The sequence below is a fragment of the Artemia franciscana genome, chromosome 10, assembly GCF_032884065.1.
Source record: "Artemia franciscana chromosome 10, ASM3288406v1, whole genome shotgun sequence".
NCBI classification, from domain to species: domain Eukaryota; kingdom Metazoa; phylum Arthropoda; class Branchiopoda; order Anostraca; family Artemiidae; genus Artemia; species Artemia franciscana.
Window position 1 is genome coordinate 25171312 of NC_088872.1, and position 19416 is coordinate 25190727.

General features: G+C 33.7%; 1 protein-coding gene across 4 annotated transcripts in view; it reads left to right on the forward strand.

Annotated features, from left to right (window-relative positions):
* The window catches only part of LOC136031969 (vacuolar protein sorting-associated protein 26-like), a 123762-nt gene that overhangs the window by 4380 nt on the left and 99966 nt on the right, over window positions 1–19416 (forward strand). For 3 of the 4 annotated variants that reach the window (XR_010618620.1, XM_065711984.1, XM_065711987.1), the window contains exon 2: window positions 8923–9582. Coding sequence is in view for 2 of the 4 variants with exons in the window: in XM_065711984.1 (XP_065568056.1) it covers window positions 9555–9582 (28 nt within the window). In the remaining 2 variants the exon portion in view is untranslated. Of the gene's footprint in view, window positions 1–8922; window positions 9583–12975; window positions 13159–19416 lie in introns of those variants that run through there. The other variant, XR_010618622.1, reaches the window with a different exon arrangement.

Below are 19416 nucleotides of genomic sequence, written 5' to 3' on the forward strand. Positions count from 1 at the left end.
ATTTGCAAATATATAGCCCAAATTATATATTTTCAATGTATTCTGCCACCTTTTAGCCTACTTGTTTTTCTTTTGCCACAGTTGCTTCAATTCTCAGGTACTAGGGCTGAGGGATGGATTTGCAGAATCAATAGGAAATATGTAATTTCAGCTTTAGATTTCCATATTAGGAGGGTTGGGGCTAAAGTAGAGCAGGGTTGCATATAGAACATATTAGCTATAATTATTATGTAAATAATAAAGAGTCACCTTTTTTAACAGGTTTTCTTCTATAGGCCTACAGGTCCTTCTCTTGGCTTTTACCACAAGCATTGTATACCCAGAGAAGAATAAGTAGCAACAAGCTATATATAGGCTACATAAGCACATGTTGTTTAACAATGACTTCTCAAGAGCTTAACTATGAACCCTTAGTAATATTGACAAGAAATGAGTAACAGGAAAAATGAAATTTAGGCTAAATGGGCAATCAGGAACTGGATACAGGCTAAAGGGGGCCAAAAACAGGGCTGTATAATTGGAGTTCAAAGAACTCCAATTATACAGTGAATTTTAAAAAAATCACTGTATACAAGTTATTTTTTAGTGAAGTAAACACTTCCCTTGCTAATTTAGGACTTTAAATTGATTAGCCTACTGTAATTTTCCTATCCTATGCAATTGAAACATTTTCCCTTTTCAGAGCATTAAGACAATCTATCACAATAAAAAAAAATATCCAAAGCATCTTGAATGGAATGACTAAAAGAAGACATATGAAAATCATAATCTGCCATCTAACAATTAAACTTCTGGCCACACAAATTGTATTAGGATAACCAGCTCTGAAATAATTGCTCAAGTAGCTTAGTAGTAACTTTAACTAATATTGCAATAACTTTATAAGATTTTTCTTAACCATTTTATTATCTACCTATCCCACCCACCCAGTAAAAGAAAAAAACCACCCACCTACACAAGAAAAAAGCCAGTTTTAACTAGGCCAATAACATAGTTTTTAAGTCTATTTTAGTGCAACCTACCCAACAACATAAAATCAAGCTCAATAACTCACCAGACTGGTACACAAAAGTGGTGACTTCATCTTGGATCCATCTGGCATCTGAAGACCAGTTCCAGTTCCAAAAATTGTAGGGAGGTATATGGACTAACAACAAGTCCTTTCACCTCTTTGACATCTTCTCTAGAAAAACTAGCTACTGGAAGCGCTATTTTCCTCCAATCTGCAAACAATGGATATATACGATTATGAACAATAATACACTGTTATTGATTGTGGGAAGTACGAATACCTGAGCTACCTGTCCCCAGCAGTTTAAGGCACTAGGCCGGCCGGTACCAATACGGCTCTTCCTACTCATTCCCGCTCTCTTCTGCACAATCAAAAACTATGGATAAATCGCGTCCCTTTAAAAATTGACTTCTTCAAGCTTTAATTTTTATTAAACAATATTTCTCTTCTTTAAGGTATCAATTGCTGTCTTAAATATCTTACGATCAATTTCCCATGGCAGGTTAAAAGTCAACTTTTCATTAACTTTCAGTCTACTTTTACAAATCGAACGCTAAAAGTTAACTCATAATTGCAAATAAAACGTTAGAATGCTGGTTTCAGTCAACTAGAAAAGTGAATCAAACGCAACTTTGACGTCAGAGGTCACTGGGACTATCCCCTCGAACGCCAGAATTGCGTTTGATTCACTTTTCAAGTTGACTGAAACCAGCATTCTGACGTTTTATTTGCGATTCCGAGTTAACTTTTAGCGTTCGATTTGTAAAAGTTGACTGAAAGTTAATGAAAAGTTGACTTTTAGCAACTTTTACATTTTGTACGTTCGTCTCAAGTTAACTCGGAAAGAAGGCAGAAGTTTCAATTATAGCTAATCATGGAGTATGTCCAGATAGATCTAAGATGAAGACACCACTTTTGTGTACCAGTGTGGTGAGTTATTGAGCTTGATTTTATGTTCATAGGTAGGTTGCACTAAAATAGACTTAAAAACTATGTTATTAGCCTAGTTAAAACTGGCTTTTTTCTTGTGTAGGTGGGTGGGTTTTTTTAACTGGTACTGACAAGGGGTAAACCCCCTCATTTATGTAATAAAAATATGAGAATACAGAAGTTTGTTACGTAAGCTAATTTGTAAGTTACATATATCATTCGTAAAAAAATTAAAGTTCTAGTTGCCTTTTTAAGTAACCAAAAAATTGGAGGGCAACTAGACCTCCTTCCCCGCTTCTTTTTTTCTCAAAATCATTTGATCAAAACTATGAGAAAGCCATTTAGCAAAAAAAAAATATATGCAAATTTCGTTTTAATTATTTGTCTGGGGAGAGCATAAATCAAAACATGTATTGCTTCAAAAACGTTCAGAAATTAAATAAAATAAAAACAAGTGTTTTTAACTTAAAGTAAGGAGTGACATTAAAACATAAAACGAACAGAAATTACTTCATATATGAAAGGGGCTGCTTCCTTATCAATGCCCCGCTCTTCACGCTAAAGTCCAACTCTTTCTCTTAACTCTATTTTTAAAACAGGAAAAACTTTAGCGTAAAGAGCAGAGCATTCACGAGGAAGCAGTCCCTTTCATATACAAAGTAATTTCTGTTCGTTTTAAATATTAATGTCACTCCTTACTTTCAGTTTTTAATTTAATTCGTAAGAAAACTTTGGTTTTCTAAGAATCCTCGAAGAAAGCTTTCAGCTAAGTTTGGTGTTTAGTTTCAAATTAATCAACTGAGGTATTTTAAATAGCCTATACCTAGGAAAAAAAAGTGGAAAAAACAATAAATTTTAAAATGCACTCTATGCATGCCGTCACAGTTTCATATACATGGGCATCTTGTACTTGAGAATGATAGTGCTCTTTTGCTCATTTTCTCTTCTCCCTTGGTCGGTAACCAAGCTTTGCAAGATGCAGCCAAATATATTACTATTTCTTGGCTGAAGCATCTCGCCAAAGGAAGCTGTCTATCAAAACCTTTCACAAGACTAGATAATTGGTGCTATTTGAAGTTTTGACAATCGACGGTCTCTAGAGAATGAAAAGATAGAAGGCTAACCTAACTTTAATTTTGAAGCTTGATGTTTTCAAGTTCACTTAATCACGGGCTTAAAGCTAGTTCCAAATTTTCATAGTATTTGTATCGTGGAGAGTAAAATCTAACATCAAAACATACGAGTTATTATTCAGGCTTTAACAATCCTGGTCTTATGCTTTCTACTTAAATATTGGGAAAACAAGCAGTCAAAAAGACACTGTCATCATGTTTCAAAAATTGTAGCATAAGTTTACTGGGAACTCTGAAACTGGGCTGTATAGACAAATGGTATGTATTAGTGTAAGGTTGCATGTACTTTATAGGTGCAACGGTTTATTGTATTTGCTGTAATGACCATAAATGATGTTTAATTCCCTTTTTATTTTATATCTTTGTAATTTTTATATTTTAAGCTTATATTTTTAATTTATCATAAGGTTTATTGGTTTTCCTTTGGTAAAATGTCAGATAGAAGGAATAAATTTAATGCCAATTTTTAAAAAAAATCAGAAAAGTAAAGATTTAAAATGCCGTCATACCTCGTGGGAAATATAGGAATTAGTTGTAGGAAAATGATATACGATATATTATTTCTTTTTTCCTAGCTTATGGTGTTTCAAACATCATATTTGTTTCTTCTTGCTTTGGTTTATTTGGCAGTGCTGTAGCTTCTGTTCTCAAAAACTGAATTTATAGGCTGAACAGGAAAATAAAATAAATTGTGCTTAATCAAGTGGAAATTTACGGACTCTTATTCTTTACAAGTAATTTGAAATTATTTTTTCCTTAACAGATATCTGTTAATTAAAAGTTTGGACATTTAGAATTTATCAAAATCAGGCAACGCAATCTAATCAGCCAGCAGTGTTGCCACATCAACCTATTTAGGCGAAAAAAAATTTAATTTGTCGAGCTCTCCAACTGCAGAAGAGAGCGGGAACGGTACAGAAGAGCCGTAGTTGTACCGGCCGTACTTTTGTACTTAAACTGCTGGGGACAGGTGTACCGGGTCCCGCACTTCCCGTTTTGTTGGAAGCTCAGGAAATTAGACATTATCAAGTTTGCGATGTCTTACAGTGTTAATGACGTTGCGTTTGGCAAATTCTACGGCTACCCTTTGTGGCCTGTTCGAATAGTGGTATAACTGCATCGAAGAAGGGAAAATCTTATCAAGTATTTTGCTACGGATCACAACAAAAAGCATCACTTTGTGAGGGATTCATTTTGCCGTTCAAAGAAAATTTCCCCGAAGCTTCAAAGAAAAAGTCGAAAGGAGTTCAAGGTGCTTTTACTGAACTAGCCACATTTCCGGATGTGTATCAAGAAATAATGGGAATTGCTGGTGCTGCTTCGACAAGCAGTGTATCTTCACTCTCGTCTATCCTAGTAAACGCGCAGAGTGAAATTGCCAAATTGAAAGAAAATCTTCGTCAGGATATTCACAAACAGGTGATTGAGAAATGTTCAGGCGACAAAGGCGTGATCAGTGAACAAGCAATTAACACTATTGTTACCGAGATCTATGATGCAATAAGTCTCGATTACAGTTCAAAATTTGTAAATATTGAAAAGATGCTCAAGGGGTTTCAAGCTCAAATAACGGCGCTAGAAAATCGCATCGAAATTCTAGAATACCGCAACGACGATTTGGAACAGGAAAGAAGATCGAACGTTCTTCTAATCCATGGACTGTCTCAGATAGGTGGAGAAACGCTGCCCAATAGCGTTCTAGAGCTATTCAATGCTAAGATGGAGATCCGTGTGCTTGCTAATGACATCAAGTCAACTGAGCGCTTACATACTCGAGTTAGATCAGCCGAAAATGTTATCCCGCCCGTTCTCGTCACTTTTCATTCATCTGAGTGTGCAAAGCGCGTGTTCATGAACAAAAAGAAGCTCGCCCAATCGAAAGTATTTATATCTGAGTATTTAACGCCAAAACGTAAGCAACTGCTGAATCTGGCACGCGACAAATTTGGAGCTCGGAATGTTTGGACTGATGGTGGCCGTGTGCTAGCCAAACCGGAAAACAGTTCAGCCATCTTGAAAATTAGGTCACTGAATGACCTGATCAGTGACCAGTACTGACATGTTGAATCCATCTTCAGTTCTTTCGTTTATTTGGGGTTGGCTGCTTTGTTTCGCTAATCTCGTGTCAAAAACTTTTTTGTTTGTTTCGTCATTAAGATATCAAAGAGTTCGCACTATTGAGCATACTAGAGTATTATCATGAATAGTATGACCGACAGGCTTTTAGACTTAGAAAGTAATCGGCTGTCTGTTGACCAATTATTATCCACCCCTATTGCAAATGATAGTTTAAGTGAAGGAAATAATACTCAAGCAATGAAAGCTAGTAATTTTTTGGATAGTCAGTCGCTGAAGAAATGGTCGGTCAAAGAAGATATTATTTTTGCATTTTGGAATTGCCAAGGCCTTAGGACTGCGTACCCTACACTGTGTAACATATTAAGTGATATGCAAGAAACACCGTTAGTAAAAGGACTATGTGAGACGTTTGTATCAAATAGGGATAATTTTTCAGTGTGGGATTTCCAGTTTCCAGGATATGTTAGTGAAAGAAAAGAACGACAGGCTATGGAGCGAGGCGGTCTGGCTTTGTTGATAAAGGAAGGAGTTTCGTATTGGGAAGGGAGGATCTCTCACTTTGGCTTGAAGGAAGACTTGAGACTCTTTTTATTGAAATAGAAGATAAATCTGATAAAAATGTAGTTGTTGGTTTAGTTTATAAGACACCGTCATTTTATGAGGAAGTTTTTATTGAGGAAATGGAGCATTTAATGGAGAAATTTAGTAATGATCATAAATATAAAGTAGTAATGGGAGATTTCAATATTGACCTCCTTAAAAGTACAAGCCGCCTAGATTTTCTTAACTCTATGATTTCATCATTCCAGTACCCCATGGTAACTATTCCTACACGAGTAACTGATAAGTCTGCGACTCTTATAGATAATATATTTGTGGATGGAAAGCTGCTTGAAAGTTCGTATGCCGATGTTCTACTCACGGATGGATCCGACCATCTCTTTCTTCTTAGTAAAATAAAAAAATCTTACAGCATTATAAATAAGAGTGGTCAATTAAATAAAACGTATTTTCGTGATTTAAGAAAAGATAATTTAAAAAAATTTGAGAGAGAAATGGATGATGCAGATTTTACTGCAGTTTTTGAAGAAGATAACCAGTCGGTTGCGTATGATATTTTTGTTGCAATATTTACAAAGATATTGAATGATACGTGTCCTCTAAGAAGACTTAAAAGAGGTAGTACGAAATTCCCAAAGAAACCATGGATTACACAGGGCATTCTAAATTCTATAAGTCGGAAAAATGAATTGTATAAAATATACCTAGGTGAACCATCTGTCATTAATTTTCAGCAGTTTAAAAATTACCGGAATACTTTAAACGGATTAAAACGGAAAGCTGAAAAAGTGTATTTACAAAATGAATTTATGAAGCATAAATGTGATATGAAAAAAACATGGAAAACAGTAAATTCACTCCTGGGTCAAAAGGGTAAAATAGAAATTATTAATAAATTACAAACAGAGAGGGGGAATTTGACTACCCCAAATGATATTGCGAATTATTTATGTGATTATTTTTCTAGTGAGGGAGCGAAACTTTGTGACGATGCTCGGAAAAGAATTAAGCGGCCTCCCAAAATAGTTCAGTCGGAAATTCCAGTAGAAAATCAGCTGGTTTTTAATGCTTGTAGCATAAGTGAAGTGAGTACAATTATCAGTAGAATCCAATCAAACTCAAGTGGCGTAGACGGGATTTCTCTTAAGATTGCTAAATCAGTTAAATCAGTTATAACACCAGTTGTATGTAATTTGATTAATAAGTCTATGGAAAAAGGAATTTTCCCGGAAGTTTTGAAGGTGGCTAAAATAATACCATTGCACAAAGGAGGTAAGAGAGATGACCCTTCAAACAAAAGACCCATTTCTATCCTCCCTTTTTTTCAAAAATATATGAAAAGGTGATAGGATCCAGGCTAACTGATTACGTTGAAAATAATACAATTCTTATAAATACTCAATTTGGTTTTAGAAAAAAAATGTCCACAGAAATGGCAACCATTAAACTTGTTGACTGGGTAAATACGTCGTTTGAAGCGGGTCTGATTCCAGCTGCTTTATTCCTGGATTTGAAAAAGGCTTTTGATACGATTGAGCTGGAAAAAATCGGTGTTACCGGAAAGAGTTTGTCTTGGTTTGAATCTTATTTAAGTGACCGAAAGCAGGTTGTGGTGAATGGGTGTTTTACTTCTGAAGCTAGTACGATAACTTGCGGAGTACCCCAGGGCTCTATACTAGGTCCTCTTTTATTTTTAATATTTATAGATCGGATTAAGTATTATTTGTCAGAGGCTGGTATAATCCTTTTTGCAGACGATACTCTTTTACTTGTAGCTGCTCCATCAGTTGATCTACTTTTTGATAAAATGATAAAGGCAATGACCGAGTTTATTGAGTGGGCAGATTTCAATCTTTTGACATTAAATTATAATAAAACTAACTACGTTCTATTTTCTCGGATATCTAGTATTGAAACTAATTTAGAATTAATAATAAACGGAAATCAAATAAAAAGAGTAAAGGTAACAAAGTATTTAGGTCTTATGATTGATGAAAATCTATCATGGAAAACACATTCAAATATTATAGCTTCAAAGTTTTCCAGATCTCTAGGTGTGCTTCGCCGAGTTAAAAACCTAGTATCCTATAAAATTCTTCGGTTACTATAGTTTGCTATTTTTTACTCGTATATTTGCTATGGTTGCTCTTTATGGGCTAGTAATTTTGTATCATGTTATAAAAAAATCCAAAATAAAGCCGTTAAACTTTTATCACCTAAAACTTTATTTACTCATAATATTGATGAACTTTATACTAAGAATCAACTTTTTGATATTTCAAAAACAAGAGACTACCAAGTTAGTATTTTCACACATAAATTTATTAATAATGTACTTCCCTCTTCTTTCGAAAAAATTTTCTCCATTAATTGTGATCTTCATAGCCATGATACAAGAGGGGCATCAAATCTGGTACACCCATTTAGAAATACGGCTAGAGCTTCTTTCGTGATTAGAAATTTTGCCCCCTCTGTATGGGATATTATTCCAATTGAAATAAGAAATTCGAGTCACTTGGCTTCCTTCAAGGCTGTTGTTAAGAGATTCTTCCTTGCAAAAGAATAGTATGGTAATGATGCAAAAGTATAGTAATAATGCGTGAGTGTCATAAGTAGAATCTTTGTATGTAGTAATATGTAGAGTAGAGATGACTGCCACCTGCTGCCAACAAGCCCCTCGGGGCTTTCTTAGCAGGTGCAGCAAAATGTTTTGTATACATGTTTGAAATAAAATTAATCTAATCTTAATCTAATCTAAAAGGGAGAGGAGCACTCCTAGATATTGATCATATTGAGCTTTTCAAGTCACTCTGTAAGTTTTCTTCAACAGTCAACACTGTTAGAGATATTGCTCCAATATTAAGAACCGCTACTCAGATTGCTCAGTTTGGAAACCCGGGTAAGACAATTTTGTGTTTGTCACTTGAGACGGATGGTTGGTCAGTGAAGCCAAAGAGCTTCTTGACTGTCAATGTTGCCTTTACAATTCCAATATTCCTTGGGCTTTGTAAACTAATCCATTGATATTTTTGAACCAATGTCATGCCAAAACTCAAACAATTGTTTATCGCCAAAACTCAAATAATTACAGGTAATGTCTTTGGTTAGAAATCTGTCTATTAGGCTTTTGCTTTGTGTTACTCGTTACTTCTGCTAAACTGCCACATTTCTATCCACTTCCATTTTGCTAATTTTTGACTTCTTAAGTTTCAGAAAACTGTCGATGTTGCCTTTATAATTCCAAATTGGGCTTTGTAAACTAATCCATTGATAATTTTGAACCAAGGTCATGCGTCAGGCAGAGTTTCTCATCTCTACCTAACGGTATTTGTGCGGTATTCTCTTCCGTCGTTTGCCAAAATCAAGTATGTTTATCCATCTAAGCTTTTGATCTTTTTTGCATGATCTACGTATCTCAGGTACCGATCTTATGATTTGCTGCTTTTGGCCGGGAGTGTATTGTGTGGCTGGGAGCAAATCATTTGACGCTTCCTGTGTTGAGCTTACAGAATCGCATATTTAACTAACGTTTAAAGCCAAATGACCGGCAACACCAGAACTTGAATCCCTTTACTCAGGATTTCAAGTTTAACACCCTAACCACTAGCCTAGGACTGTTTCTATCCATATTCATTTATTTTTTATGTATATATTTTGTTATGTGATTTTTTTGTGCGAAATAGAGTTTGATTGATTTTTTTTTTAACTGTAATTAATCTTTCTTTTTTTTCAGTGGGACGTAAAGACAGGTGAAATTACCCAAGAATATATTAGGAATTTAGGTTATGTGGATGACCTAGCATTTATTGATGAAAACCAACGTTTTGTAACAACTTCAGATGACAGGTCTCTCAGAGTCTGGGAATGGTATGTCCCTTTTCATGTACTGTTATCAGCTGATTAATCATGTACTGTTAATCAGCTGATTAGCGCTCATCCTCACACTACTAGCTGAGTCAGCTAATTAGTTGAGTCAGTTCAAATTATTTCGAGTCAGCTAATTAGTCGAGTCTAATAATTGAGTCAGCTAATCAGCTGCAGTTAGTCAGCTAATTAGTACTTTTACAATTCGACTTCGGTGACGCCAACCTAGTAGTGAACACCTATGCTAATTTTTATTTCCAAAAATTGTCCATAGAAGTGAATATAATCAACCAGTACATACCCAGTGACAATTTTTATAGATAGGTAGCTTTTTTCAACAGCTGGATAACAAATTCAAAAATTAAAAGTGCATACTACGTCATATACCTCCCTTAAGGCCTAATGCCCGAAATCGGAGGGTTGTATAAAGTTGTGGAGAGTTCTATCAAGATTAGGACTTGCTATAATCATCATGCTTATAGTAGAATCAAATTAGAACTTCTTCAATTCTTTTATTCAGTTAAGCTGGTTTACACTAAAAAGAAAGAAAACAACGCCTATCCTACCTAATAGAGCTGAAAAACAGACAGAATAAGTATTCTATCTTCTGTTTCTGGCTTTTTGTTAAGTTAGCAGACGTCTGTGTTGCAGACATTTGTCTGATGTGAAATTTATTGTTAAGTAGCAATTCCTTTGGAAATATGTGACATCTCTAGGTGATTCCAAAGTTGATTATGTTTTTATTGGTAAAAACAAGATTGGTTAATATTGAGTTACATATCCCAAAAAGCCTCACTTTTCCTTCTATCTGATATTGAACTCTGACCATTCTAAAAAATATCAAGGTATTTTAAATAGTAGTACATTGGAAGATAGAACACTTTTATTCTAGTGCAGTTATTCCCCCTCCCCCCTAAAAAAATATTCCCAATTCTATTCTTACAGTCCCAATGACATAGAGTAACTAACTCATTTAAAGGCTGTTAAGTTGATCTTTGTTTGCGATTTTTGCTTAAAATCCCCTATAAGCTAGAATACTAAATTTCATTGAACTTAAGTAACCGACGCTTTGTTTTTCCCATAGTAGATTTATTCATCACGTCAGAGTTATTACATAGTCTTTTAAGACAAAGAAAGAAATCTTGAGAAATAAATGTAGCAGTCATATATATATATATATATATATATATATATATATATATATATATATATATATATATATATATATATATATATATATATATATATATATATATATATATATATATATATAATGTTTTAGATTTTTTTTTTTTCCTAGCGCTGTACACGCCTAGCCCCATGCTGACAAAATATTCTTAATGATTCTTTTCTTTTCTTTTTACTGAGCGTAGATTCATTTTTTTTTTTTTTTTTTTTTTTTGCGCGCGCGCAATAGTACAAATACCAAATATGCTGCCTATCTGCATAAGAATATGGATATGTGTATAGATGGCGGCGAGACGTAACCAACATTGATTAATGATACTAAACTAAACTCCAAACGTCCATAAGGTTTTATTAAGGGACTAGAAATGACATATGTTTCTCATGTGCCATAACCCGTCCTTAACATCTGTAAAATAAATTTCTAAAAGAAACTATTCATAAATTTGGATAGTTAGTGTCATAATGTTAAGAGGAATGTTCTACTATAATATTCGTCTTCGTCGCTTGTAAACTCTTCTATGTTCATCCCCACTTGCGTTTTTCAAGCACAAAAGAAAGGTTCATGTAAGTTGATTACCTAAAATAACTTTATTTGGGGTCTATATGCCCCAAGGTCTGTAGGTCTCTATTTGAACTGAAGGTCATTGAACTCCTTAATATACTACTACTAGTGACAACTCACTGCGCCATCTGGGTGCCTGTGGCCAGCAAATTCACACACGCCCCTCCTCTATCCCAATGTATTCAAAGCCTCACTCTTTACACCCTCCCAAGAAGTTCCCATTTCCCTTAAATCTTTACTTTCGACATCGCCCCACCTCATTTGAGACATGCTAATCTTCGTTCATCCCTAGACGGTTGGCCGAAAAAGACGATCTTAGGCAATATGTGCATCCTTCATCCGCAGAACATCTCCATCTCACAGCTATATTTTTATTCGACGTAAAAATTTGTAGAATCTAAGGTCTATGGATGTCAATTTGGCTGTAAGGTCATTGTACATCTTCAGTATAGGAATGCAATCTGTATTTTTATCTAAAAAGAAAATTTGCAGGATCCAAGGTTTGCTGATTAGATTTTTTTGGCTTTGAGTCTTTGTGTATTCTTAATATAGGAATATATACTGCAATAATTGCTTCAAAATTTAAATCTGTGTGTCTTTTTGGATTTAAGGTTATTGATATGGGATTACAATACTGTCATGTAAATTTCTATTGAACCAAGAGAATTTGCAGAGTTTGAAGTCTACAGACGTCAATTTCCTTGTATGTGTTTGATATAAGAACATATACTGCCATCTGTATGTTTTATCAAGGAACTATAGATTCTAAAATCTATTTGTTTTTAAGATCTTTTTACGGGCCTATTTTTTGACAAAATAAGGCATTTTCAAAATACCGAGCTAGTGTTTTCGTGCTTTCGTAGTGTTTATTCCTAGTTAACCATCGTCTTCGCTGCAGCCTAGAACCTGGTTTTACCTTTCGTCAGATAAGGGGTCCTTGGAAATCTAAAACAGCTCGTTGGGTTGTTGCTCCTCTTGGTCACCATAACATTCATCTGTATTTGCCAATAGTATCTCAAGCGCAAGTTCATTATCTAATTTTTTTTTTTTTTTTTTTTATAGAAAGAATTGGCATATATTTTCTGTTAAAGATATGCCTATACCAGTAATGGTTCCTTCTGACAATGGTTTTTTTTTGGAAATACTCTCCTGTTCTGAAAACCAGAAATGCTTTTGACCTTGGCCAGTATTTTCGCATTAACTGGGCACTTTTTAGACTGAATTTGTCGTTAACACGAAAATAGGCTGTATATCCTTATTATATGAATGTTTACCCTCATCTATATTTTGTCTGATCAAGAGAATCTTCGAAATCTAATGTCTGCAGTTATTTATTTGGTTCTAGGTATTTGTATATTGATGATTGACTTCTTTCATTATTCATACAGTGAGTTTTTACTATTTCTGGCTTTTTTTATAATTTCATTAAGTATCAGATTTTTTTAGCCAAATGAAGTTTTTTTTTTATAATGTTGTACTAAAGAATAAGAAATTATCTTTTGAGAATGATCATTACTATTAAATGACATATAAAAGATTTTGATGGAATCATAAAAATTAGTGCACCAAAATAGAAAATTTGCGATTTACTACACATGGGTCTGCCTGATCGAAAGTCTATGTATTGATTTTGTCTCCATTGTTAGGGTTACAATTGGCATCAGCCTTACCCAAGCCAACTAAGCAGAACTTATCACTGACGCCGTTTTCGGTTGATCATGGAACCTGACGAAAGTTGGATCTATAGAAAAACTGCACACCATTAAATTTTGAACCTGGGCACTGGACCTTTTGTTATTTGTTTTATTATTAAAAGAACCTGAACCTGACGAATAACCGAACAAAGTATTGTAGCTACTACTACTTTTACGATTAAAACTAATTTTTTTGTTTAGAGTAACCTGGCTGCCCAAAATTTATAATTTGCCCAAAATTTATAGACATAGCCTAATCATCTTTCTAGGGCTATCCATCTATATTCTGCAAATAAGTTTTTTAGTACAGTATTTTCAATTAAAAAAAAAATATTTGAATTTTCCTTGGAAAAAAGACGGATAACCCCTGAAAGGAGGATCTAGCCTCATTTTGGTTACAGCTTATTGTTTGATATACGATCTGTGAAACAAACGCCTGAAATGATCCTCTGGATAATTCCTCTGATGAAAAGGTGTAAATTATAGCAACCTTGACATTTTGCAAAAGCCTAAGATCCTAGCCCCCCCCCCTCTTGAAAAAGCATGCTAGAAAACCAGGATTGCCATCTCCTTTTACAAAATTGGATTCTACTTTAAAACAAAACTTGGAAATGCACCCAGTTTTTTTTTCCAATTTATGAAAAATATTTCTTTGTGAGTGTATTATTAGTAAATATCTTGCAAATATTTTACGGTTGTTATATTTTTCCCTTATTCACCCATGTACTTTGTACTATTCCTCGATATGGTTTTGTGCTTTCCCCTCGTTACTTTGTCCAATCAGTGTGATCCAGAATAACGCTATCCGAGTGTTTTTACGATGTGGGGAACCGGGAGTCCATGAGGTCGGTCTACAGTGAAATAAATATAATGCCTGCAGCTGGATTACGTGATTTTTATACTTTGATTCTTATGTATAAGCATCATAATGAGGGCCTTCCAGATTGTTTCGCAGGTATATTATATGAGAGGTCAGGTGTTCACCAGCACGATATTCGGATGCGCGGAAATATTGAGGTTCCTCGACTTGCTTCTTGTAGTTCTTCCTTTTCTCTTATTTATAGGGCTTCTAAGCTTTGAAACAAACATTGTAAGGATATTAAGGATAATGGTAATTTTAACCAGTTTAAATCTGATTTACGCATGGAGTTGCTCGGTAGGTATGCTTTTGAAACAGATTAACTATATTTTCAGTGGGTTATTTTGCTTTATTTTTTTAATGTGTTGTTTTAGGGTTTTATATTGTAGTGTTTCGTTGTTTATTTTTATGTTGGTTTCGGTAAATGATCTCATGCTCCATACTCTTTTTCTTTTTATCTTTTTAGCACATCCTCGCAAGCTCCGCTTTTGTTGTGCTATTATATCAAAATGATTATTTTTAATAAAATTGTTTTGCTACTACTACTACTGCTGATCTCATGTAAAAATTATATTTGCTTTTTAGCGTAATTTCATAAAATATTTCACAATATTCGCCAAAGAGATATTGTCGCCACACGTTTCCTTTTCATTTCGGATCAGGTTTTAAATCATTTTTTCAGGGACATTCCAGTTGATATAAAATATATCGCAGACCCGACAATGCACAGTATGCCAGCGATAGCTGTTTCGCCAAATCAAAAATGGATCGCTTGCCAATCTCTCGATAATAAGATCTGACAAAATCTGATATAAACAATCTTTTCGGCTTCAGAAAGTTTCGTATGTATAGAAAAAAGCCATTCACAGGTATACGGTAGCTGGCTACGCTTGTGGCTTGGACTTCAGCCCTGAAATGAGGTAAGGATATAGATATAGTGTAGTAAATGTCATAGTCAACATGTTTACGTTGATTCAGAAGATAAAAATTGATCTTTAAAGTAGTTATTGTTGCTTGTGTCCTTTTTTCAGAACATTTTTTAAGCTTTAAAAAAATTAATGTTGTTTAACCACTGATCAATTATTTGTTAACTTATTAAACAACTAACCAATAGTTAATTAAAAATATTTAAAAATAAGATTGTCAGTTCAAATATACGATTCATTGGACAGTATATTTAAACATAGGAAGAATATACGCCTCATCCGCCGAGTCTTCTTCCATCTACTTTCGAAACATTCTATCTTCGTTGCCTCGCTGAATTATCTGATCATTGCAGCTTTTTGAAAACTATTTACAGATTCAGAAAAGTCAAAACCTCCTTCGGAGGTTAATGAATATTTCTGAAGGGAATGTATCTGGGTGAATAGGGGGGAGGACCTACTCGCTACCCTTCCTTTATTCGAAAGAAGATTTCTTGAGACTAAAACATGGGTACTATTGCTAAAACTTGGGACTTATGGATTTTCATGCGTTTTGAATTTAATTTTGGAATAATATATTCATATTTTCACATTATTTTTTAATTGTAAAATATCATATATAATTGTTCAGTTGCTATATTTTGTTATTCATACACAGGGATTTTATTTGTAGGGGAGGGGGGCGTTGTCGAACTTGTCAACACAGTTAATAGGCTATTAGCGTGAAAATAATGCGAAATCATATGTGACGCCGTAAAAACGAAGGAGTGAAGCTCCATATTTCATAACTGCAACTGACATGCTTCATAATAAATATATTCTTTTTCTTTATTTAGCGAAAATATGCCTATGGCTTGCATCAAAGGGTTATGGTAACTTACAAAATGGGTAATTATGAAAAACATAATATAAAAACATAACATAAACATTATTACAAAATAAAACATATATAAAAACAATTATGGGTAACTTACAAAAGCTGGAGCTGATGGTAGTATCGACGAAAAAAAAACAAACTATTTTCGCCATTTAGTGTTTTGTAAAACTTGGTATTTCTCTCAGTGTAATAATAAAAAGAATTGACTTAATTAGCATAATTAGCAAAATTAGGGTATTAAAGTGTCTGATCTCAATTCTGGAAAGAAGAATGATTAAAGAGATTAGAATAGAACAATCAGAAAAGGGTTCAATTGCCATTGTTCAAATAAAAATTGAACAAAAGGAACAGTTAGTCCAAGATTTAACAAAATAGAGCAATTAGAAAAATTGTTCAAAAAATATAACAGTTACTAACATAGAACAAGTAGAAACGATAAGAAAACAGAATGATTAGATAAATGATGAATAGAACATAGCTTGAGTACTGCACTTCTAAGATAAATTTTTGAACAGAATTTTACATGAGGCTAATTCCAATAGTTATTTTACTTGACAAACAAAATGTTTTTATGTTCATTATTTTAAAGTAATAGCCAATTAAACATAGAGCGTGTTCCAGCTGAGACAAAAAGTAACTAAAAGTTACGGAAAAGTTACTAAAAGTAACTTTTTCCGTTCCAGCTGAGGCTATTTAGCAGCTGGAACGACAGAAAAGTTACTTCAAAGTAACTTTTTCAGTAACTTTTACTAAAGATAGTTAACGAGCATCTTTAGTTAAGTAACTTAACATCATTATTATCATTACAATAATATATAAAACTTTTATGATGGCTAACACACAAAAGTTTGAAGACTATGAGCCTTTATGCAGGGAAGAGAATGGAACTGCAATTGTTCAAAGAATCAGTGATGGTAAAAATCTTATTTTGACCTGAAAATGATTTTTAATAAAAAATTCATTGGTAAAGTTCAAGCATTAATGTGATCTGCTGGGCATATCTAGAGAAGCTTGGTTGAATAGTTTGTTGGGGATGAAGTCTTCAGGTCTTGCTTTAGGAAGCTTCTAATTAAATTCCTGTAATCCTTGTACAGTTGCTAGCTTATTCAAAGTCAGTGGTAAATTGTTTTGTAGAGATGGCATAGCCTAGAGTGAGTAAGAGGTCTAATTGTCCAGAAAAAAATGTATATAGTTCAAGGAAAGCTTAGTTCAATCCCACTTGACAGAAAGAAACACTGTGTTACTCTGGAAGCTGATTTAAAACATTCAATGATAATTACTTAAACTAGCCTTGGCTAGATTGAATCCTGTAATTCATTGAAGTTCTTCAAAAAACTTTTCAGTTTATTGGTAGCCTGTAGCAACTTTTTAATATTAATTTATAACTACATTTGAGCCCTCCTAGCAAAGTTTCTTGTAGGCTACTCCTGGCTTGAAAACCTAAGCTTAGGAGTTTAAGGCCTGGTGTTGCTGTTATTTTGGTTGGGATAAGGGTCAATGGTGTGACTCTGTAAGCTTAGCCACAGTACATCTAGCTATAATGATTAGCCTACCTGGAGAAATTTAGAAAAAAAACTAAAGAAGAATCAAATGTTTTTTGCACTCAAATGAAGAATCAACGTTTTGTAACACTCCCAGCTACAGACATTGAATCAGGATATCACTTGCTGTGCAATGCTGACCATTGGTCAGCATACAATTTTTTTCTTTTTTAAGTAGGCCTAACTTCTTGCTACATTAGAAAATAGGGTCAAAACTAGTAGGCTTTACAATTATGCAAAATAATGTGAAACTCAAACCCTCATGTATTGCTATCAAAATAGGAATTGAGAAGAATTGTATACATCAATGCATAACAAAAAATCTAAGCTATGCATCAATATGGCTGTTAGGTACTTGTGTGTTATTCAGAACACACTCAATAAGTAAAGTTAGGTTCTTTTGTGAAACAAACTATGATGCAATTACATTTAAATTAATATTTATATATAGAGGTGGTTAGGTTAGGTATTTGATATAATGCACCCCCCCCCCCCTTCCCCTATTGTGCAAATAAGGTTTTGGAATTTAGGCTAAGAGATTGGTTAGATAAAGAGGAAATACTGAGTCCAGTACAAGTGGGATTCAGATTGACATTCAGCACTATTGACCATATTTTTACTTTGGAAATATTGAGATGGAAAAATGGTTGGCTATTTGTATCTTTTTAGACCTGAGAAGTGCTTTTGATTCAGTAAATAGGAGGTTGTTAATTGAAAGCCTGTTAGAAATAGGCTTGCCGTCTTGTTTTGTAGCAATAATAGCAGCTATGTATAGGAGGGTGAAGTTTGTTGTAAAGGTGATGGGGAAATTTTCTAGACTAGTTATGTCTCATTTGGGTGTGAAACAAGGACGTACTTTATCCCCAAAGCTTTTCTCCTTGTTTGTTAATGATTTAGACAGTTTTATGAAAAAATAATGGAGCCCCATTTGTATCTTTGGATTGGTTCAGGCTATCATGTATATTATTTGTAGATGATATAGTAGTAGTGGTGGTAATTTCAACTATTTATTCCACAGCCTTTCTGATTCAGGGGTCATTCTTAAAGAATTGGGACAAAACTTAAGATTTAGTATAAAAGGCAAGGTATTAACAAGGGGACAAACCCCCTCATATACATAATAAAAAAAATATAAGAGTATAAAAGTTTGTTATGTAAGTTAATTCTTAAGTTATGTATATTTTTTACTAATAAAAACATTTGTTAAAAATTAAAATTTCTAGTTGCCTTTTTAAGTAACCAAAAAATTGGAGGGCAACTAGGCCTCCTTCCCCACCCCTTATTTCTCAAAATCGTCTGATCAAAACTATATTGATTAAAAAAAATTAATATGCAAATTTCATTTTAATAATTTATGTGCAGAGCCAGAATCAAAAATGCATTAATTCAAAAATGTTCAGAAATTAAATAAAAAAAAAATAGTTTTTTAAACTTAAAGTAAGGAGCAATATTAAAACTTAAAACAAACAGAAATTACTCTGTATATGAAATGGGTTGTCCCCTCTGCAATTCCTTGCTCTTTATGTTAAGATCACAATTCTACTTTTTAAAACAATTAAAAACTTTAGTGTAGAGATTTAGGGATTGCAGAGGGGACAACCCATTTCATATACGGAGGAATTTCTGTTCATTTTAAGTTTTAATATTGCTCCTTACTTTCAGTTTGAAAAACTAGTTTTTTTTTAAATCTTTGTTTAGGGATTAAACATAGGGAATCATGTTTGAGAAGTTAGCTTGGTAAGAGTTTATTTATGGGTGTTTCTGAATTCATAAAGTGTTTGAAAGTTTGTTTGCTTGTTTAAGTTGTTTGCAAGTTTGTTTGCTTTTTTAAGTTGTTTGGAATTAGGTGCTTGTATAAAGTTGCATGTGTTTGCTATGGCCTGCAGGCTTTTTTGCAAAAAAATCTTATCTATGACATTTTGCCTTTTTTTTTCAAATAAATATAATACAGAATTTGTAGAACAGACAGAGAAGTTGAACAAATAAGCAGAACAATAAATGTGTTTTTATTCCCTTCACTGCCTGTGTCAATAGAAAAGCCAAGGATTTACTGTTTTCATTCCCTGGAAATTAGCCTTATACCTGGTTCCAAAAATGAGATTGAATTTGTCAAAGCTTGGAGGTTTATTCCTCCTGTCTGTTTAAAGAAAACAGATGCATACTTGAAGTTTTGTTCATTTCTATCTTACATTT